The 24497-nt window shown below is 43.7% G+C and overlaps 1 protein-coding gene across 1 annotated transcript in view; it reads left to right on the top strand.

Moving 5' to 3' along the window:
- The window catches only part of ash1l (ash1 (absent, small, or homeotic)-like (Drosophila)), a 72394-nt gene extending 49254 nt beyond the window's left edge, over window positions 1–23140 (top strand). Inside the window, exons 12-25 of the mRNA XM_063185812.1 lie at window positions 1276–1437; window positions 2436–2506; window positions 3842–4014; window positions 4367–4519; window positions 4906–4960; window positions 5276–5408; window positions 6652–6927; window positions 7660–7746; window positions 8756–8846; window positions 9283–9421; window positions 13650–13822; window positions 15484–15650; window positions 16787–17330; window positions 20321–23140. Of these exons, the coding sequence (XP_063041882.1) occupies window positions 1276–1437; window positions 2436–2506; window positions 3842–4014; window positions 4367–4519; window positions 4906–4960; window positions 5276–5408; window positions 6652–6927; window positions 7660–7746; window positions 8756–8846; window positions 9283–9421; window positions 13650–13822; window positions 15484–15650; window positions 16787–17330; window positions 20321–20412 (2316 nt within the window). The 3' untranslated portion in view covers window positions 20413–23140. The remainder of the gene's footprint in view (window positions 1–1275; window positions 1438–2435; window positions 2507–3841; window positions 4015–4366; window positions 4520–4905; window positions 4961–5275; window positions 5409–6651; window positions 6928–7659; window positions 7747–8755; window positions 8847–9282; window positions 9422–13649; window positions 13823–15483; window positions 15651–16786; window positions 17331–20320) is intronic.
- Window positions 23141–24497: the final 1357 nt, after the last annotated feature.

Raw genomic sequence — 24497 nt, 5'->3', positions numbered from 1 at the left:
GACCACTCGTTTTTCTATGCTAACAGGGTAGCTAATGTAGCATTGTAAATGATCCAGGGAGAAAGGGGGAAATGTTGTGATTTCAGTCCGCCTGAGGCAACGATTTTCGTGGGGAAGATGACCTGCATCTCGGTGGCATTGAACCACGCCCCCGTGCCTTATTTGGCTCGTTCAGCACGTGCGTCCTCAGTCCAATCGCAATGCTTTATTTTCCCCAGACGTTTAATCGCATTTAAGTGAAAGTGCCATGTATACACATCGCAAAATAACTCTTAATCCGATCTATTTAAATCGCATTTATTAAATCGGACTTAAAAACATCATGTACACGTAGCCAATGTCTCATTGATTAGTTTATGGAACTTACGGTTTGTCTGTTACGGCCCACGAAGACAATATCCACGTGAAAACGCAAACGCCTGCAAACCACTGTTTTGACAGAAATACAGTTCACCTGTCGCCTACTCTGTTTTCTTATCTTCCCAAAGCGGCATTTAAAAGTAGGCCTATTCCATGAAATCCAACATCAACGTCACTTCAAATAGGTGACAGCATCATGCACACACATGAAATAACACTTCAGTGAGGGGGGGACATCACTGCTCTCATATTAAAGTGAAAAGAGAATTTCACATTTTAGTTTATTTAATGTAGGCCTATGCAAAATTGCAAATAGCCTATTCATTGAAATGTTTCATTGTAATTCATTGTAATGTTTGCCTGTTTTTTATGTTTGTAATTATTTATTTATTTTAAATAAAAAATCGTGATTAAAAAAAAAAAAATAGCCTAACAAAAATAGAGATTTTATGTTAAAAAAAAATGTGATATGGGATGGACCGATGGCCCCCCTAAGCTAAATTCGCCTTAGGTCCCCACATTGCTAAATGTAGTGTAAGGGATTATTTTGAAAAGACAGTAACATGTAATCAGCAATGCATTACAGTTTTTCAGTAAATTGCCCAACACTGTTGAAATCCTATGGTACTTTTTCAAATCCAGGCTTATACAGTACATGGTAGGCTTATTGATAAATTGCCTTGACAGGTTATGAGGAGGCCAAGGGGGCGTTTGGGCAAAAAAGGTTCAGAACGGGCATAGACGGACGCATCTGTTGTCCGCCTGTCGGACTTGTTACTTTTACTTTTACTTTACTAATATACAAACACGACCGCATTAAAAACACAGAAATAAGAACATGCATACACCCAAACTATCCAAACTTGCACACTTATTCATTTTAAACTCTCTGTGCGGTGTCTCTTGCCCCAACAGCAAGCGTGTATGTGCGGCTCGGAGGAGTGCAGAGGCATAATTGGCGGGAAGAGCCAGCGAATCAACGGGCTCCCTAACAAGGCCGGCGGCTCCGGGGCCGGGGCTAGGAGACTGGGCCGCTTCAAGGAGAAGCGCAAGTCAAAACACCAACTCAAGAAACGGGTGAGTGGACTAATATCAATATGGCACCTGTCTGTACTCTAGTCGCACAATCCGGTAACAGGCTCGCTGATCGATTACATTACATTACATTGCACTTAGCTGACGCTTTCATTTTATTCAAAGCGACTTACAGTTTTTATTTTTTCAGGGTATTGGTTACAGTCCCTTGAGCAATGTGGGGTTAGGCCACTTCAGCCATAGATGGAGATGTAGGGAGAGGTCAGGGGGGATTCGAACCTGCAACCCCTAGATTGAAAGACCAATTCTCTAACCAAGTGTCAACTATACATACATGTATCTGGTAAAGTGCAATAAAATCAGACATGGCCACTTATCCACTGAAATGGAAACAATACCATGTAATTCACCTTCTATTCTGTGTACTATGCGGTCAGTGAGTGGACATTTTGGGACACAGTCATAGTCGGGCTGCCAGCTCTGTCTGACAACCAAACCTGGACATTTTGACAACCCAGTCGGCCGTTTCTTGTAGTCAACAGCTCTCTTCATTCACTGTTTAGGGAAAATGTTTTCCCCAAAGATAGACCGTTATAAACGGGGGACAATCAGGTAAAACTGAGACAGGTGGCAACACTAATTCTGTGTCTCAAATGGTGCACTTGTGCACTTCGAGCACTCTCAGTGCGTAATCAATACGCCATACGCACTGAAACATAGTGCCTGAAGTGCACAAGAGCACCATTTGAGACACAGTCACACAACATATGCCGTGCTGCAATGATGAAGTCTTTGGCCTTGAAGTTAGAGGGTTGCAGGGCTACAGTGCTGTGCACAAGAAGGAATGTGGGTGATCTAACACTGTCACCCATTACTGAAGTGCCCTTGAGGAAGGCGCCTAACCCCACATTGCTGCAGGGACTGTAACCATGACCTTGAACCCAAACAATCATACGCCACTTTGGATAGAAGCATCTCCTACATGTAATATAATTTAACTCATCCCCTGTTTGCTTTTCCCCCCTCTTCTTTGTCGTCAGGAGGAGGAGTCGAGTGACAGCAGCAAGTTTTATCCCCACCTGCTCATGAAGCCCATGTCCAACAGAGAAAGGTCCGTCACACACACACACACACACACACACACACACACACACACACACACACACACACACACACACACACACACACACACACACACACACACACACACACACACACACACACACACACACACACACACACACTTGATTATTTTGATTACTTTTATTTGGATCCAAGAGACAAGCAACAGGGTAGAAGATCCAAATATTTTGGAAAAGGTATTATTAACGCGCGCGCGCACACACACACACACATACAGTACGCACTCGTACTCGCGCGCGCACGCACACACACACACACACACACACACACACACACACACACACACACACACACACACACACACACACACACACACACACACACACACACACACACACACACACACACACACACCACACACACTTCCCATTTATAGTTCTCCATTATGTCATCATCACGCTCATGCATCAGCCTCTGAAGTAGTGGCCAGCAGCGACACACAAACCCACTAACACACACTCTGCCATAAATAACCCCTTGCTCTTAGTGTCCACACACACACACACACACACACACACACACACACACACACACACACACACACACACACACACACACACACACACACACACACACACACACACACACACACACACAAACATAAATGCCATGATGCATTCGTGCACTTAAAGGGACACTGTGTGAGATTTTTAGTTGTTTATTTCCAGAATTCATGCTGCCCATTCACTAATGTTACCTTTTTCATGAATACTTACCACCACCATCAAATTCTAAGTATTCATTATGACCGGAAAAATTGCACTTTTCATACATGAAAAGGGGGATCTTCTCCATGGTCCGCCATTTTGAATTTCCAAAAATAGACATTTTTAGCTGCATAAATGACTCTACTTGGACCATACTAGAAATGTTTATATTACTTAGTAAACTTTCATGTAAATATCAAATTTGGCGATAGCCAATCCAGTTTCAATGAGCAGCATAGTTGCAGTACCTTTTTTGACCATTTCCTGCTCAGTGTCCCTTTAAGGAGATAGTGGCCGTATTCACCCAATTACATGCTCCATTCTCCATCTGACCCACTACAAAGACCTGCTGAAATATGTCTGTGCTCGTGAGTGTAAGTAGAGTACCTGTATGTGCGTGTGAAAGTGCATCTGTACTGTATGTGTGAGTGCGTGTTTGTATGTTTTTGTATGTGTAATGTGTATGTCCATATGGGCGAACTTTGTGGTAAAACACTGTGTGTTCCTGCTAACTGTGTAACTGTGAGCACATGTGTGTGTTGTACGTGTACATGTGTTTATAATCTGTGTGTGTATGCCTGTGTGTTGTACTGTAGGAACTTTGTGCTGAAGCACCGCGTCTTCCTGCTGCGTAACTGGGAGCGCATGCGTGAGAAACAGGAGCTGCTGAAGAGGGAGAGCGAGCGGGAGAGGGAGAGGGACAGCGGCAGCCTCTCGGCCTACACGCGCTGGGGAAACGTCATCCGAGACGACGGCAACATCAAGTCAGGTGAGTGCTGCGTGTTTCTGTGTGTGTGTGTGTGTGAGTGTGTGTGAATGTGCCTGGTTGTCCAAGGTATTGCTATAAAGCAAGGAAAACCTGCACACCGATGAGGTCCCTTTTAATCCTTTTTTTTAATTTTCGTGACGTTTCGAGCCCTTCCTCAGAGGAAACATCACGTCACATGAACTGCACCTGGAAAAAAGAAATTGGATGTGCATGGGAAGGTTCTGATATTAAAGGTGTGTGTGTGTGTGTGTGTGTGTGTGTGTGTGTGTGTGTGTGTGTGTGTGTGTGTGTGTGTGTGTGTGTGTGTGTGTGTGTGTGTGTGTGTGTGTGTGTGTGTGTTTTTGTGCATCAGATGTGTTCCTGACGCAGTTCTCGGCGCTGCAGACGTCTCGCTCAGTGCGAACGCGTCGGCTGGCCGCGGCGGAGGAGAACACAGAGGTGACGCGCACCGCACGCCTCGCTCACATCTTCAAGGAGATCTGTGACATGATCACCAGCTACAAGGGTCAGTATGCACTACACACACACGCACACACACAGTGACAGACAATGATCACTAACCACAAGAATCAGTTCACACACACACTGATGGAATTATGCCTAAATACAAATAATGAATAAAACACTTCTGTGATAGAATTGTGAAAATTGGGAGAAACCCAGTCTGATCACACAGGATGAATTGGGCAATTGTCTGGTGAGGCAGTCGGAAGGGGGGTGTGGGGGTACCATCATAAACCCACCACGGCCTCGAAATTTAGTGCTATCAGCATGTGAAGTATTTCCACGCGATTATAACACTACTGCGCTAAAAACACGTCATTAGCATTTTTATTAGCATGTTGTCAGTGTTCACACCAAGCAGTTTTTGACCGTGTCGTCCTCTTTTAGACTCCACAGGTCAAACGCTTGCTGCTCCTCTGCTCAACCTTCCCTCAAGGAAAAGGTAAGAGTCTTTTCTCCCTGTGAAAAAATAAACCGTGTATGTTAAGATCATTGCAAAGTCTTTGTCGTTAGAGTATTATTGTATATCTTACTTTTTCCCTTGTTTCCTAATCTCTCTCTCTCTCTCTCTCTCTCTCTCTCTCTCTCTCTCTCTCTCTCTCTCTCTCTCTCTCTGTCTCTCCCCCTCCTCCTTTTAATAAAAAAACTACTCTCTCTATCTCTCATCCTCTCTCTCTCCCTCTCTCTCTCTCTCTTTCTCGCTCTCTCTCTCTCTCTCTCTCCCTCCCTCTTCCTCCCCCTCTCTCTCTCTCCTCAGGAATTCGCAGTACTATGAGAAGGTGTCGGACCCTCTGGATCTGACCACCATAGAGAAGCAGATCCTGACGGGACACTACAAAACCGTGGAGGCCTTCGATGCCGACATGCTCAAGGTGTTCCGCAACGCAGAGGTCAGGAAATGCACAGACACGCACACATATGCACAGACACACATATGCACAGACACACACACACATGCATGCACACTTGCGCGCGCACACACACACACACACACACACACACACACACACACACACACACACACACACACACACACACACACACACACACACACACACACACACACACACACACACACACACACACACACACACACACACACACACACACACACACACACACGCAAGCACACAGCTACACATTTACATACGGTACTCCAGTTGAAGTGGTGCAAAGTCAGAAGAATTTTTTGGAACACTATGCACCTGTGTCATTGTGTAACCAGATGATATTTAAAGTCATTATCAAAGTTTCAAACTCTAGGTGAGTTAAAGTTGCACTGTGTAGGGTGGTGGCCAGAGTAGGTATTGCAACTTTGCTGCTCATTGAAACTGTGCTGTCTACTGCCAAATTTGATCTTTTCATGAATATTTACTAAATAATAAACTAATATTTACTAGTATGACCAAAGTACAGTAAGTTTTGCAGCTAAAAACTTTCTGGAAATTCAAAATGGTGGACAATGGAGAAGAGCCCCTTTATGAAAAGTGCAATTTTCCCATTCATAATGAATACTTAGAAGAATACTCCCTAGCTCCTCCCTGGTCAAAGCTGTCACCATCCCTGAATCTAAGCACAGTGTGTTTGGCCAACAAAACTGACTCTGTGAAAGTTAGCTTTTTCTTCAACTTCAGACATGTCAAAGTTTTATCTTTTACCTGACATGTTTCGACGCCTGCCTCCGTCTTCATCAGAGGGTTTTACTAAAACAGTTAGACGTAGTCAACGTCATACGTCTAAAACTGATTGTGGTTCCACGTTTTACTTTCCCGCTCTTCAGAAGTATTATGGTCGTAAGTTGGCGGTGGGTATGTTTGGCCAACAAAACTGATTCTGTGAAAGTTAACCTTAGGTTTTTCTTTTACCTCAGACATCTACACGTTTTATCTATCACCTGTTTTCATATGTTTCGATGGTTTAGCTTCCGTCTTCATCAGATAGTATTACTTCACTATAGGTAATCAACGTCATATGTCTAAAACTGATTGTAGTTCCACGTTTTACTTTCTCGCTCTCCAGAAGTATTATGGTCGCAAGTCTTCATCAGAGGGTTTTACTAAAACAGTTAGACGTAGTCAACATCATACGTCTAAAACTGATTGAGGTACAACGTTTTACTTTCCCGCTTTTCAGAAGTATTATGGTCGCAAGTCTGCGGTGGGCCGCGATGTGTGTCGGCTGCGCAAGGCGTACTATGGTGCGCGGCACGAGGCCGCCGTCCAGATCGACGAGATCGTGGGCGAGACGGCCAGCGAGGCGGACAGCTCCGATTCGCTGGAGCGAGACCACGCCCACCACCACCATCACCACGGCAGCGGCGGGAGTCACGACAAGGACGACGACGTCATCCGCTGCATCTGTGGCATGTACAAGGACGAGGGACTCATGATACAGTGCGAGAAGTGCATGGTGAGGACATGCAGACATACACACACACACACACACACACACACACACACACACACACAAACACACACACACACACACACACACACAGTCTGTGACATGCATTCTTGATGATCCAGTGTGAGAAGTGCATCGTGAGCTCATACACACACTCTCAAATATGTACACGCACACGCACACGCACACGCACACGCACACGCACACGCACACGCACACGCACACGCACACGCACACACACACGCACACAAACAAAAACACAAACACATTGATGGGATCAGCGTCTCTAGTATCTACTCTGGGATTTGAGACAGTGTGCTATAATCTGCACATTAGTTTACATGAGAGGATTATGTAATGGCCACTGGGGATTGACATGGTGTCCGCTCTCAATGTCTCATTCATCTCTGTTCCTCCCTCCATCCCTCTCCCTCTCCTTCATTTTGCTTTTTCTTTTTCTTTCGCTCCTTCTCCCTTCCCCCCTCTTTATTTCTTTCTAACTTTCTTTCTTGCCTTTATTTTCTTCCCTTTCTTCTCTTGTCTTTCTTCTTTCTTTTCTTGTCTTTCTTTTCTTGTCTTTCTTCCTTTCTGTCTTTCTTTCTTTCTTTCTTTCTTTCTGTCTTTCTTTCTTTCTTTCTTTCTTTCTCTTCCTCCTTGTCTGTCTTTTCTTCCTTGTCTTTCTTTTCTTCCTTGTCTGTCTCTTTCCCTCCCTCCCTCCCTCCCTTCCCCACCCCCCAGGTGTGGCAGCATTGTGACTGCATGCGTCTGGAGGCGGAGGTGGAGCACTACCTGTGTGAGCAGTGTGACCCTCGCCCTGTGGACCGGGTAGGTGACCTTGACCTTTGACCTTGACCATCCGTATGTCTCTCTGCTCATCCCTGGAGGAGAGAGGAATCAAATGTGTTGCACTGTACACGCCTATCAGTCGGATGTCAATGTTTTATTTCATTGTTTGAAGCCAGCACAGCTTGGGGTTTTACTTCGGTTTTCTCTGTGCCATGCTTTTCCCAGTTCAATCTTCTAGTTATTTACCTGCTTCACACCTGCATTGTAATGAATAAAAGAAAGAAAGGCTTCAAGCATTTTCATTTTCATTGCTCCTACCCTGGGACAAATTATGACTGCATGGGCCCTGGGCCAGACAACAAGACAGGGAATAAGGAAAAACAAAGTGAACATTTCAATATATTGAATAACTAATGTATAACAAAAGTAAGCTTATCAATATCCCCAGTAGTTAAGAACTGCATTGTAATAATCTTATGTATACAGTATGTCTTATATATATCCAAGTAGGGCACTGACTAACAGATCTAGACTATGGTTGTGAAAAGGTAGGGACAGCAAAATCAAAATAATGAGTATACCGGTATATGGGCCATGAGACATTTTGGGAACACTAACATTTCGACAAGCACCTTCATCAGAGTCCTCAGACCTCATATAATATACTGAAAAGAAGGTTGCGTGTTCATATCACGTCGGGGTCATTGCTGGATTCTGCCTTTGAGCAGCTGTGGCCTAGTGGTTAGAGAGTTGGTCTTTCAATCTAGGGGTTGCAGGTTCGAATCCCCCCTGACCTCTCCCTACATCTCCATCCATGGCTGAAGTGCCCTTGAGCAAGGCACCTAACCCCACATTGCTCCAGGGACTGTAACCAATACCCTGAATAATAATAACTGTAAGTCGCTTTGAATAAATGAAAGCGTCAGCTAAGTGCAATGTCATCCAATATACTGAAAAAAAAAAAAAGAAAGAACAGGAAAAAGGCATCCGTGGCAGCTGGTTTTCTTCCCTGTTTAATTCAGGCGTATATAATGTCTGTCTCCCACAGGAAGTGCCCATGGTGCCTCAGCCCAGCTACGCCCAGGTGGGATCCATCTACTACATCTGCCTGCTCAGAGACGACCTGCTGCTACACCAAGGTGTGTGTGTGTGTGTGTGTGTGTGTATATGTGTGTGGGTGGGTTTTGTTTGATGGTAAGCTCAAGGGGAGCTGAACTAAATTTGTACAAATATCAAAGTGTCCTTTATGTATTTCCGTTTACATGTGAGTATGTACGTGTATGCATGTGAGAATGTGTGTGTGCGTTTGGGGGATTGCTTTGGCATAAGAAGTGAGGATGCAAAAACAAATCACTAACTAAATGTGTGTGTTCGTGTGTGTGTTCGTGTGTGTGTTCGTGTGTGTGTTCGTGTGTGTGTGTGCGCGCGTGCGTGCGTGCATGTGTTTGTGTGTGTATGTGTGTTCGTGTGCGTGCGTGCGTGTGTGTTCATGCGTGTGTGTGTGTGCGTGTTCGTTCGTTCATGCGTGTGTGTGTCTGTGTGTTCGTGCGCATGTGCGTGTGTGTGTGTGTGTAGGTGACTGTGTGTACCTGATGAGGGACAGCAAGAGGACCCCTGAGGGCCAGCCGGTGCGTCAGTCCTACAGGCTGCTGTCCCACGTCAACAGGGAGAAGCTGGACATCTTCCGCATCGAGAAGCTCTGGAAGAACGAGAAGTAAGCAGCCGAGAGACAAGCACGCACGCACACGCATGCACGCACAAAGGCAGACACGCACGCAGGCATGCATGCATGCACGCATGCACGCACACACGCACACGCGCATTTTAACTACTTTATTTATGTCGCCAATACATAATATGCACATAAGGACATAAATGTTACGGATACAACAATGTTCACTCACAATCCACCAATGCAGGTTTCACACACACGCACACACGCACACACACATGGGTAGATGACGTGACGTGTAAATTTTGCTGTCGCAGGCTCTTAAAATTAAGTAAATTCATGCTTTCAAAATTGTCAATGCTTTAAATGATTAAACTAATGTCGTTGTTGTGAAAAAGTAATGTGTAATAAATACAGAGCTTAAATAAGTATACTTAATTTTGAGTCAAATGTCACATTTGTCCTATGGTGTGACTGAGGCAAGCCTGGTTCTCCATATTATAACATTTTTAAATAAATAATCAAAGCTCAGTCATTTGTCTAAACAAACCTGGCATGTTTTTCAAGGTGTCTATTTTAGCAAGTGGCAATGCTTAATTTTTTTCCTGTTTTTCTGAGACCATATGGACTTATGAAACTTTGTCGCAGAAAACAATGTCCTGTGGTGTGACATCATATTTTTGGTTAATTCTGTGGATAATTATCTATTGTTGAAGCTCCAGCGGTACATAAATTGTGACTTTAGACCCTTAAGAAGCCAATGGCAAGAGTGGATTTTAGATTTTTCTCTCAGAGTTCTTCAGTCAATCAATTATGTTTTGCTACCACAAGATGTATTAGTTTTGTAGTCCTTTGGTGTGACAGCCATAAAATGCATTTTGACAATAGTGTATATTTTTCATATTTTTTTCTTATGTAGATGTATGAAAATGCACCTTACTAAAGGTGAAATTGTATTTCAGTTGGCAACGACATGGCTTTAAATTAACTCAAAAGCTCAAAAGTCCTATGGAGTGATGGTAAAAGTCCTATGGTGTGATGGTAAAAGTCCTATGGTGTGACACTTTGGAGTATCACACCAAAGGACAAACAGGTCATACCAATGGACTAGATATTTGAGAAATAGCTTTTCAAACAACTGGTAGTACATATTTTGTTTTGTTTTGTTGTTTGACTAGATAAATATTGTGTATTCAAATTACTTATTCCTTTATTGGCCTTTGGAATTTATACTTTGATGCATTGTTGATGAATATTTGCTGTTGATTTTAGATTCTGTCAAATGATATAAAATGTCATTAATGGTGCTTTGAAACCATAAAATATAACGGTAACAGTGAAGGAAAGATCAGTGAGAGAGTATATAGAGGAGTATAGATGAATAAAGTATGCTGTGGAGAGCTCAATATACAGCATAAATGTGCTGTCCAGCTTGAGATACCAAACAGGCACTGGCCACTACACACTACAGGTTCAATGGTGTGACAGTCATAGCATATCTACAAAAGTGTGATGGTCATGCCAAGGTCACACTTCAGAGTCTTATGAGCTCTGCAGGTTACATTTAATGACCGCATGGCTGTCATGAAGAGTTACGATAGGCTGATAATCGACGATTCAAAGACTTATAAGTGTAAAGTGTAGGTCCATATTGACTACAACATTATATTATGATCAAAAGACAAAATAATCATGTTGATATATTTGTTTCTGGCTCAGTTTTGCATTTCTGTCCTTTAGCGTGACATGAATGTCTTACGGTGTGACATGTTTTAAACGCTCAAATATTTGTTTGAGCTAAACAATATGTTTGATAAACACTGAATATTGCATTAGGGAAGAACAAATTATCGTCCCTGAAAAGTTAGTATAAATTCGGACAATTTTGAACATTTAAAAGAAAGATATCCCTGTTTTTCCTGGAAGGTTTCTAATAATCTCACATCTAATGGGAAAAAAAATACTTAAATGGTAATTTCTCATTAAATTAAGACTTTAAAAAATTGCAATAAATATATATGTTCATAAAACTCCATCAAGCCATTTCTACATTACTTAATATATTTATTTCTTAACGTCACACCAAAGGACATATTTTCAGCAAATTGCTTTATCAACGTAAATAAATAATCAATGAATAGACCAACATTGTGACCACTTGGATTTTTTGAAAGATTAATTGCTGCACTACGTAGACATATACTTTTTCCCCTCATAAACAATGTTTTGTGAAAAAAAATTTTTTTGCTGCCTATCCGTCATCTACCCACATGTGTAGGCATAGACACTCTAGGCATGTATGTTTAGGCATACACACTGAGTGCAAACATGCATGTATACACACAGACAAACACAGTGCAGATATTCACACACACATACACAGTGCAGACACACACGCACACTCAGGCACACAAACACACACCCTTTCTTTCTCCTGTTCACATTCTTTCTCTCTCTCTCTCTCTCTCTCTCTCTCTCTCTCTCTCTCTCTCTCTCTCTCTCTCTCTCTCTCACACACACACACACACATTCACATCACACAGACACATTCACACAGACACATTCACACACACACACACACACACACACACGCACACACACACACAGACACAGCCAGCCAGCCTCCTCTGCGGGGTTTGGTTTACCCTGCGCCGCACAGCACACTAATAGCCTAGCATCCTGATGTGCATTTCACACATGGTCTGTCACACGCTCTCTAAACAGCCTGTTAGCTGGGGAGAAGAGCAACACAATGCCAGACAGCGAGGCGCTGAGACACACACAGACTCACACTCACACATACACACAACACATTCATACACAGACAAGATCACAAACAAATATACAGAAATGCACGCATTCACATACACATGATAAACACATTAACACATAACAAGTATGGAACCAGCCAGCCAATATTTGCATTCATGCACACACATACACATGCACACACACGCACACACATCCTCATACAAATCATATTCATACACAATGACATTCATATACAGCACACATAACACATACACAGACATACACATAGACTTAGTCATGAACACATGCAAGCATAGAGCCAGACAGACAAATATGTGCATTCATGCACACACACGCCCATGCACTCACTCTCACATCCTTATGCACACACACACACACACACACACACACACACACACACACACACACAGACACACACACACACACACACACACACACACACACACACGCACGCACGCACGCACGCACGCACGCACGCACGCACGCACACACACACACACACAGTAAAGTACATGTGGCACTACAAACACATGTACACTCGCAGCGCAGAGAGCATGCACGACAGGTGACAAATGCATTAAGCAAGTGTTGCATTACATCAAGCAAGTGGCACATGAAGCGTTGCATGTAAGAAAACCACCCTGACAGCTGTTCCCGCTCACAGAACAGTAGTCTGTGCTTTTTTGTTATCTGAATCTCTCTCACTACACTAACACAGTAGTCTCTGTTTTTATTTTTATTTTGTGTTAACGCTTTGTCTGGTTCGCTCTGTAAATTCATGTTTTGTCTTTGAGTGAGAAGTCTTATGGGGCAAAAAACAAAACACCTTTTTTTGTCAGAAAAGGAAAACTGTTATTACGTGAGCAGGGATTTTGACTTTGAAAGGCTTCATTGTTTTAGAATTATTCTGAGGTGTATATAATGTGTTGGGTTTGATAATATGTACATTCATATGCACTAGACAACTGCAGTACATGGCAGCTGATAAATAGGGTTAAGTGGGGTAATACTTGGTAATACGTTACTGTATTTGGTAATACTTGGTAATATGTAACTGTATTTGGTAATACTTGGTAATATGTAACTGTATTTGGTAATACTTGGTAATATGTAACTGTATTTGGTAATACTTGTTGATATGAAACTGTATTTGGTAATACTTGGTAATATGTTACTGTATTTGGTAATATTAATAATTGATCATATTTCACTGTATTTGGTGTGCAGGGTGAGTTTCTCTGCCTTTGACCACATACACACACACACACACACAACACACACACACACACACACACACACACACACACACACACACACACACACACACACACACACACACACACACACACACACACACACACACACACACACACACACACACACACACACACACAATGGCTACTTAAAAAACTTGAATTAAAGCGTCAGCTAAGTGTAATGTAATGTAATGTAATGTAATGTCATGTAATCTGACAGTGTAACATATTCTGTTGTGTAGGGGGGAGCGCTTCGCCTTCGGCCACCATTACTTCCGGCCGCACGAGACGCACCACTCGCCCTCGCGCCGCTTCTACCAGAACGAGCTGTTCAGGGTGCCGCTCTACGAGATCATCCCCCTGGAGGCCGTGGTGGGCACCTGCTGCGTACTCGACCTCTACACCTTCTGCAAAGGTACACACACACACACACACACACACACACACACACACACACACACACACACACACACACACACACACACACACACACACACACACACACACACACACACACACACACACACACGTGCACGGAGAAATGCACATACAAAGAGATGCATACACACACACTCTCACGCATGAACACTCAGAGATACAGAGACATAAAATCTCTTATACACATGCACACACACACACACACACACACACACACACACACACACACACACACACACGCACGCACACACACACACACACACACACACGCACGCACATGCACGCACATGCACGCGCGTGTATATACAAATCCTCATACACAGCCTGGAAAAGCTACAGTATTTGTCCTGCTTATAACAAACCACTAAACCTGAATTCAGGACACAGTATTTACTCAAACTTGTTTACTCAAAATGTTCATGTTGTGAAACTTTTAAAAAAACTGGGTCAAGCCATGATGGAATTCTGTAGTAGGGAATTACTACATGGCGGTGCTTTGGTGTTGGTAAGCCGACTAAGTCCTGGAATGGACTACACTACAGCCTCCACTACAAACAGGGCTGCACTGGGACCGAAAACCAGCCAGGGCATTTTGGTATAGGCCAGCGCCCCCCCTTGCTTTACACAATTCTATAATTCGCTCAGCCCACTAATTTAAAGATACTGTATGCCAATGGGTTGCCTCATCAAAAATGAACGCCCGGTCTGTATATGGAAAATCAAAAATTGAACAAACATGCAAAAAAAACAAAAACAAACAAACAGCATCGGCATTGGCCCCTCAGGACAATTGGTACACCAGGGAAATACCCTGTGTGCCAGATGACCAGTCCAGTCCAGTCCTGCTCCAGCCCCCACTACAAACCCACCCAGGCGGTTACTTTCACATACGCACATGCTCTGACTCACATGGGGCCATCCTGGTGTGTTGCTGCTGTATGACTCAGCACTTCCCATAACAACATGCTCGAGACATTCCAGAGAAATCGCTTCACATCTAAATCAATACAGTTGAAGAGTTCACGGAAAAAAGGAGTGTACCAGTCTGAAAATCCACATGTTTTGTTTTTTTACAAGTCACTCTGCCTATCATCAGTAGTAGCATTGAAACCCCAGTGTTATAAAGTCTAGTCCTGTTAATGAAAGACCACAGTGTTGAGCTGGAAGTATTTTAATACAAAAATCACTTGAATCAGTTTGTAAAAACAAATGATAAATCATGCTTAAAATAATTTGTGCATGACACATTTCTTATGGTATTCTCTTGTTATCGCATTGTATTGCCCTTCATACTACGTATATCGCCTGAAGACCACATAGCGCCCTGTGTTGTCCAAACATCTCCATACCGTTGCTGTCTGGCAGAGTCCTCTCCATCTCCACCTTTCAGAATCAGAAACTAATTCACTGTACAAAATTATTTTTGAAATATAATATATAAATGAGTACAATTGGCGAGTATATGACTTTTATAATTGAATGAGAATGCAAGAATGTTTATTTATTTTGAAAATAAATCATTGAAGATGTAATAGAAAGTGGAGATACAAGGTCTCAGTCGGTCAGGGACAATATATGGAAAATTACATTGAATTTGTTTGTTTTTTTAACCCTGTTTTCTCCATTTCCCTTGTATAGGGAGGCCCAAAGGTGTGAAGGAGCAAGACGTGTACATCTGCGACTATCGGCTAGACAAGTCGGCGCACCTCTTCTACAAGATCCACCGTAACCGCTACCCCGTCTGCACCAAAACCTTTGCCTTCAACCACTTCCCCAAGCGCCTGGCCCCCAAGAGGGACTTCTCGGTGAGTTCACCTTTCTCGACTTGGGACTCACAGATACTGTTTTCAGTCTGACCAGAACGGTGCTGGTGCTGGTGCCGGTGCCTGCACCAGTTAAGTTTGGAATTTAAATGCTTACCTGCGAACCACCCGCGTTCATACCAGACTCTGAACCTTTTCCGTGTGTGAGCATTTTCTACCCTGATGAACCTGCTGATGTCCATGTTCTCGTCATGGTTCGCAGAGTAAAACAAAGTATTTTTCGGTTCGAAACGCGAACTAGCTTTCGGGTGCCTGAACGCTCAGAATTGTGGCGGTCGATTAGAGATTAGGTGCGGGAACGGCCACAGCACGGTTCTCTGTCGGCCTGAATGCACCTTGACTGACGCCGGGGTCACCAACACGCAAATTTGGCCAAGTGAAGAAAACTTCGCTATTCATTTCTATGACGGAAGCAAACTGGGGCAAAGAGAAGCGAACAGGGCGAAAAGTATTCGTCCAAGTTTAATATTATGCAAACGACGAGCTAATTCCGCCTGCAGTGGCCAACAACATAAATGTTTCAAGTGATTTGATTTGCTGCTACGACCTGTCGACCCTTAAGTCGTCAGAATGGAACACTGAATTTAGCCACTCATCACTTTGCTTGTTTCGCACGCATGTGTCCTCGGCTTGACTGACCTTTGCCTTGGAGCTGGGGGTGGGTGGTGAAATGTGGAGGTTCTTTTTTGTGTCTGAAGTGTGTTAGTTGCTGTGGTCTCAATGAGTTCCTTTAACTGAAGTTGGGACTGTCTGACTGACCTTTGGTGTCATTTTTTTGGTCTCAGTAAAGCATTTCAGTGGGTGTTGGTGTTGTATTTAGTTTACGAAGAAGTCAAATGAGTAAATATAGGCTCTGTGCTTTCTTAGAAGGAGCGTTAGTTTACAGTAAAAGAAGAACTGAGCTGAGTGTGGGGAGAGGGAGGGGATTTTATGTGCAGCGCGACAGGTCAAGTGGTGTTGGTGTTAAAAGGGTCAAAACTACTTTGCAATTCATGCTATGATGTCATGTCTCATTTCTTTCTTTCTCTCTGTTTTTCTTTCTTTCTTTCTTTCTTTCTCTCTGTTTTTCTTTCTTTCTTTCTTTCTGTCTTTCTTCCTTCCTTCCTTCCTTCCTCCAGCCTCACTATGTGCCAGACAACTACAAGCGTAACGGCGGTCGCTCGGCCTGGAAGAGCGAGCGGCCGAAGGGCTCAGCGCCCGGAGAGGACGAGGACCGAGGACCGGGAGGCTCCTCCACTCCCTTCCCCCGCGACGCTGAGGAGGTGATGGGCAGCCGAGCAGCAGGAGGACCAGGAGGACCAGGAGGATCCGCATCAGCATCAGGGCTGGAGCAGGAGGCAGGAGGAGACGCAAGCTCCCAGGAAGAAACAGGATCGCTGGGAGGGAGACCGCCGCCACCGTCAGGGCCCCAACCGTCAGCAGACGGAGAGGAGGAAGAGGAGGACGAGCCCGAGGAGGAAGGGGAGGAGATGGAGGAGCGGCGCGAGCTGGGGGATGTCTCCTCGGCCGACAGACCCGAGGGGTCAGAGGTCACGCCTTCTTCACTGTCGTCGTCGCCACTTCACCACCACACGGGGGCGCCCATGAGCAGGAGAGAGGCCCAGAGGGACCGGCTCAACAAGATCCTGCTGGAGATGCTGCATCGGGCACCCAGCAAACAGGGTAAGCAGAGAGAGGAGTAGTGGGCCCAGCAAACAGGGTAAGCAGAGAGAGGTGGGGAGGAGAGAGAGGTGGGGAGGAGAGAGAGATGGGGAGTAGTGGGCCCAGTAAACAGGGTATGCAGAGAGAGGTGGGGAGTAGTGGGCCCAGCAAGCAGGGTAAGCAGAGAGAGGTGGGGAGTAGTGGGCCACCCAGGAAACAGGGGTACTTAGAGAGAGGTGGGGAGTAGAGCGCCCAGCAAACAGGGTAAGCAGAGAGAGGTGGGGAGGAGAGAGAGGTGGGGAGGAGAGAGAGGTGGGGAGGAGAGAGAGAGAGAGAAAGAGAGAGAGAGAGAGAGAGAGAGAGAGAGAGAGAGAGAGAGAGAGAGAGAGGGTGAGGAGGATGCTAACTGGTCTGACTGATGGTGTGCGCGCATGTGCATACCTGTATGTACTGTATGTGTAAATTAATGTGTGTGTGGATGTACTGTATGTGTATGCTTGTGTGCCTGCATACTGTACGTGTGCAGGTGCACACAGAGAGAGAAAGGGAACATCCAGAAAAAGTTAAGAAGCTCAGAGTAAGAGCACACACTGTGACACACTGTCTGATGGCGGGTGTTAAGCTTAGGCATGGAGCCAAGAGCAGAGAGATGGCCTGTGTGTGGGATGTGGGGTAGAGGAGTACAGTAGGCTGAGAGACAGATAGTGTGAAGACAGAGCACAAAGACATGAAAGGTAAAAGGGTAGCGGAGGTAAAATGTGAGTGGACAGTGGAGTAGGAGAGGAGGAGAGAGGAAGAGGAGATGGCAGGAGAGATAAGACACCTAGCAGTTGAGGGAGAGATGAATAAGGCATGGAAAGCAGACCAGGAGATGAAAAGAGGAGAGGGAAATTGTAGGGAGGAGGAGGAGGAGGAGGATGGAAGAGATTGAGAGACGGAAGGGCAGTGGCCAGAGAGCGTCTTCTTTTGAAAAAAAATATTCAGGGCAGCCAGGGCCGGAATAAGAAGGCCTGGAAGGCTACAGGTTGCTTAAAGGGACACTGTGCAGGAAATGGTCAAAAAAGGTACTGCAACTATGCTGCTTATTGAAATTGGGCTGCCTATTGCCAAATTTGATCTTTACATGAAAGTTTACTGAGTATTAAACAAATATTTTATAGTATGGTCCAAGTAGAGTCATTTTTGCAGCTCAAAATGGCTATTTTTGGAAATTCAAAATGGCGGACCATGGAGAAGAGCCCCCTTTTCATGTATGAAAAGTGCAATTTTTCCAGTCATAAATTAATACTCTTATTTGATGCTGGTGGTAAGTATTAATGAAAAAGGCAACATTAGTGAATGGGCAGCATTAATTCTGGAAATAAACAACTAAAAATCTCACACAGTGTCCCTTTAAAGCCCCCACGGAAGGCAAAGTTCATAACAACATCACATAGACGGTGTCACAATTCCAAACCAAGAGGAGTATTAATAATAAGATTTAAAACTCTACTTGACATGGAAGACTAAGTTATTAATACTGTATCTTGATACATTTATCCAATAACACACACACACACACACACACACACACACACACACACACACACACACACACACACACACACACACACACACACACACACACACACACACACACACACACACACACACACACACACACCTGCTAGGGGGGCCCTGGCATGTGGGGGGCCCTAGGCCACAGCCATATCTTGCCTGTCTGTGGTGGGGGCCCCTAGGGTGCAGCCATATCTAGCCTGTGGTGGGGTCCCCAAGGGTGCAGCCATATCTTGCCTGTGGTGGGGGCCCCTAGGGTGCAGCCATATCTAGCCTGTGCATTAATCCGATCCTGGGGCCAGCTGAGGTGTAGAGGAGAGGGGAGGAGGAGGAAGGGGTTACGATAAGTGAGAAAAGAATTTCAAATGGACACATGAGGACAGAGAGAGAGAGGAGAGAGAGAGGTACTTAGGAGAAGTGGAGGGGAAAAGATGTTGAAAATGACACATGGTGAAAGGCGGGCGAGAGGAGAGGAGAGAAGAGGAAGAAGTTTATTCAGAGAAGTGAGAAATACAGAGCGTTATAAAAAATCAGAAAAAGGAAGTTATGCGTAATCAAAAGAGTTTACTTGTGCGCAACTGGACTTCTTGTGCTGTTGGTCTGGTTCATCAGTGTTGCCAGATGTGACGGATGATTACCAGCCGAAAAATGCTGAAAAAACGCCAGGAGGCACTAAATCCTTACAAATTTTAACCAAATTCTATTAATTTCTTTTCTATGTCCATTTGTCTGCAGAAAACGATACCTAATGCCATTTTTTCCTTGTAAACAGCCATCCGCAACAGCCCAATTGGGCTGCAAACCGCCCAATCTGGCAACACTGCTGGTTCTGTGCTATTTCTGTGCCACTCCCATAGTCAGAGGAGACCCCATGCCATGGGTCAACAGCAGCGTTATTACGAGGGATTACGAGTGTTATTATTAGGAGACATTTTATGTACAGCTTAGGTGTTGGTTACATGTATGTGGATATTTTTAAACATAGATATTTTTATCTGTTTACTTATAAACACATGTGGATACAAATTAAAAAAAAAAAAAAAACATGTACAGCTTAGTTCCTTTTTATGCCATTTCCAGCCAAATGTGTCAACAGGGTTTTTTTTTTTTTTAAGAAGAGATATCCTGTGTTTGTGTGTGGGTGTTAGGGTGTGAGACGTTCAGAGGATGTACAGTATGCTTGGCTTGCAACTACAAACAAAAACACTGCATGTTTGTAGTTTTGGCTCCAGTTGTAGACCTGTGCGATTTTGGTATTCTAAGTTGAGATTTTGACTGATTTTTGACTTTTTGAAATTGAAATTTTGACCAACTCAATGCTAATTTATGAATGGATTAAGTGTTACAGTAGCACACTACATGTACAGTGTATTTATTAAGAGATGTATCGTGTGAGATTCTGATTGTGAGTTGACAGTATATTTAACTATTCTAATAATGATTTCCTCTTGCAGTGATTGACGTGACCTACCTGTTGGAGGAGGGCTCTGGGAGGAAGCTGCGCAGACGCACGCTGGGATTGGGCGACCTGATAGGCAGGAAATGACATCATGACCAACCCTGCTAACCCTGGCAAGCTTTGTTTCCCTGTCTGTGGCCGGGTTGAAAGAGAAAAGGGAAGGCGAGCGAGGAGAAGAAGAGGGGAGGAGAAGCGAAGCGACAGAAGCAAGGATGGAGCAGAGACGGAGAGAGAGAGAGACGGATGAAAACAGAGGTCTCTTTCTTTTTCTGTGTGCTGCCACAGCTACACGATTACCCCCTTTAGAGGGTGCATAGGAAGAGATCGTTTCTCAGGGCAACATGGCGGATGTTTCCATAGCACCCAGGTGCCCTGACGTTTTCAAACCCCCCCAAGAAGATGCAATGAGTGTCAAAACAAAACACACAAAAAATAAAACAAAACAACACATAGGAACCTGACTTTTTTTTGGGACACTTTACAGAGACCTCTATGACGCAAACTTAAAGCAAACATTTAACGAAGAAGAAGGAAAAAAAGCTGAAATGAAAACAAAAGCCTTGAACTGAATAAATAAAAGACTTTTAAAACTCCCAAAGGGACTCAGACCTTAACCAGAGGAGATGGCCGAGAAAACGACAAGCAAAGGAGGAGAGCCTGGGCCTTTATGCCTTCAGCCCCTGTTCTCTCTCCATAGTGGACATGCACGGGGAAAGGAGGAGAAAACGGAGGGAGTGAGGGAGGGAGAGAGGAAGAAAAGGAGGAGGAGGAGGAGGAGGGGAGGCAGAGAGGCTCCCAGTACCAGGTACTGAACTTAGGGATGCACAGCGGCAAAACAGCAGCAGGAAACGAAATGGGGCTGTATCGCCCCCTTGTGGCCCATAGTGGCTTAGGCCAGATGAGCCGTTGCTTTTTGGTCCCCATCAAGACAAGTGTGTTGGGATAAAAATGTTGGGTTTGGGGATGGGGTTGGCGGGGTTGGGGTTTAAGCATAGGACGCTGAATAGGCATAGGAAGTGCAGTGTAGCACGCTTATACACTGCCAAGAGATAAAGGAGAAGGAGGAGAGGAGAGGAGAGGAGAGGGGGATGGTTTTAGGGAGGAGATGAGAGGACCTTATATAGGAGGAGCTTTGGCTAAACTGCACTTTTGACACCATGGACAGCAGAGGCTCCCAGAACGCAACACACACACACATGCACACACACACACACACACCCAGTATTGTAAAACAGAAGATAAAACATAGCAAACAACAAGAAAAAAACGACAAAAAAACAAACAAAAAATTACAGATGAATTACTAAATATACTCTCTCTTTCTTTGTTTTCCTTATCCTGTTTTACTGTAATACTCTTAGGAAGTATTTGGAGAGGAAGGTCGGGGGTGTCTGTCAAGCAGAGCTTTTTCGTGATTGGTCTGTGAGTTAACTATAGTCCCGCCCTGTGTTTTTTGAAGTTGTTCAACTTCACCAGCGAATAGGAGGAGAGAACAGATTAGCGAACAGGCTATACGGGGAGGTTGGAGCTGGTCTGAGTTTCGCCTTATGATGCCGTGGTCCTTGACTGGTGTGTGTGTGCGCACGCGCGCAGCGTGTGTGTGTCTGACTGTGACTGACTTTGTATGCATATGCGTATTTATGCGTATGTGCTAGAGTATGTGTCTTTGTGTGTGTGTGTGTTAGTGTTAACACCATAATTCTTAAAAACATGAAAAGAAAACAATATCCAAGGGCTTGACAGCAATGATAAAAAATATATCAACGGTTCAAATTAACAGGCGAAACGGTAGAAGTGAATGAATTATGACAGAGACGGCGAAAGCAGTGCATCTCGTGATGTCAGGTCTTCTGTAAGGGGTTCAAGGGGGTTGTTGGGAGGGGGAGGGGGAGAAGGGGACATATCGGTTCTTTTGAATCCTTTCTTTCCTGGTGTTTTGTTTTTTTCTTCTTCTGGTTGCCATGGAGAATGTTAATAACAGATTGTGATGATGAGATTTTCCTTTCCCTTGCACCTGTGCGAAATGACAGGTGTGTGTATGTGTGTGTGTGTGTGTGTCTGTATGAGTGTGTGTGTGTGCGCGTGTGTGTGTCTATCCCTCTTGGCAAGGACGTAAAGAGAGCGAGAGCAAGAGAGGGAGACAGGGAAGGCTAAAATAATAAAAACATGAAACAAACAACTGACAGGACGGAGCGTTGTATAGTGCCAAGCTATGTACATACTGACTGGGAAAATGTGAGGGGAGTCTCCTAAAGCAATATCTTGATAATGGATTTTGTTGTATTGTACAGGAATCAACCTTATATGTATTATTATTATTAATTATTAATTATTATTATTATTATTAATTATTATTATGCCATTTGTATTTCTATACTCGTCACAAGTAAGCTTGGGGTGGGAAGGAAGGTACCCAGTGGTTTTGAGCAACCAGAACGATATGAATCCCGTCGCCTAAGAAAAAAAAGACTCCTAATTCAATGTAACTTGCATGAGCAAAAAGGATTGTCAAAAAGTATCAACTTTCTTGGAAGGCATTTGGGGGGGAATTTTACAGTGAAGCTGACATGACATCTGTCACTGTAGCTATGGAGATATTGACCATATGAATTAATTATTTACTTCTTTTTTTTGTCTAGAGGAGATTGAACAAAAGTGGCTCCTCGTTTTTGCTGCAAAGTGTTGAACACTAAAAAAACAAAAACCCGTGATATTTCTGAACTTGACAGAACCCAGAGGCGATTAACTGTCAGTGCCGGATATCATGTTCTTAATTTCCTTTTTTTTTTTTTTTTTTTTCTTTTGTTGTTTTTTTTTTTTTAATGGAAAAAAATGGTTCCGTTTTTTGTGATAGCGGTCATTAACTATGATGCTTGTATTTCTTGTATTTGTGTGTTTTTGTGTGATTGGTTTAGTTATTTTTAGACAATCACAAAATAAGATGCAAGCATTGTATATGGGCAGACTGGCAGACATTTTGTGATGTTGTGTACAGTTTGTCAAAACTTCTTCCACTCTGGTTCAAAGTTTGTAATTATGATTCTAAAGTCATAAAATGCTGTTGGTTTTTACTTTTGGTTTTATATTCTATTTGTTTTTGTTTGTTTGTTTGTTTGTTTTTTAATAAAAAAGCACTACATTATTGTGAATATACCTTCTTGTTGCTCATGAATTTTACCAGAGAAGCTTCAGACATCTACTCAGATCCATCTCTTGAGAAATGCATTACGTCATAATTTAAGTGTATTGCTAGATATGCAGTAAGCTCTTTTTAAAATAAAATGCATTTTAATAAAACATCCGTAGCCCCGTGGCAATTCTTTGCACCCTTTTGCCCATCACCAATGTTCTTAAATGACAGATCTTTGTATAACCATGAAACTCCTGGCTCAGATCCCAGCCAATGCAGAATAACACAGTCCTTTAAAGTCAAACACTGTAGTAAATACACATAAAGTCAAAGTCACACTACTTCACTGTAACGCCTCCTTTGTTTAGTGGAATTACATGAAAGGTGTAAGCACTGTTATACCTATAGGGCCTAACTCCTACACTGCAGTCATTCTCAAACTGCATGTTGGGACCCCTAATGGGCCATGGAGGAACTGCAAAGGGGGTCGCAGAGAGAAGGGACTGTTTGCCATAAGCCTTGAGTATAGTATGCTCTCATATAATAAAACAATTTATTCCATAAATCATTAGGATAGTACTCACTTGTACTGTCAATAGATATGAATTTCACATTCAAATTTCTGAATATTATCAAGGGACAAAAAAATGCTTGGTGTTCAGAATATGGGAGGTGGGGCTTGCAAAAATAGAAAATAGAAAGCCTTTATTGTCAGTATACAAAGTATACCGAGATTTTAGCTTCCCTACGTAGTGCACAGTCCTTTATAGATGAACATTGTCCAGTAAGTGTGTGTTCATTGTTGTAACAGCTTTGGGGAAGAAGCTGTTCTTCATCCTAAATATGCTTAGGTCTAAAAGGGGTGTCCCATGAGAAAACTTTTGGGAACCACTGCTGTAGGCAAGACACCGTCAATCCCATCTCGAACAACATGTTAAAATGCACAGAAAGCAAAGGGGTGCTTTGCTGGGTTTAGAGCTCTAAGCCATTTTTCAACTTCCAGGTCTTGGTCCTGGCATGAGATGTAGGCCTAGTGTAGACA

Source organism: Engraulis encrasicolus, chromosome 20 (genome assembly GCF_034702125.1).
Source record: "Engraulis encrasicolus isolate BLACKSEA-1 chromosome 20, IST_EnEncr_1.0, whole genome shotgun sequence".
Taxonomy (NCBI): Eukaryota; Metazoa; Chordata; class Actinopteri; order Clupeiformes; family Engraulidae; genus Engraulis; species Engraulis encrasicolus.
Note: the sequence above shows the minus strand (reverse complement) of the source record. Positions and strands in the feature narration are given on the sequence as shown.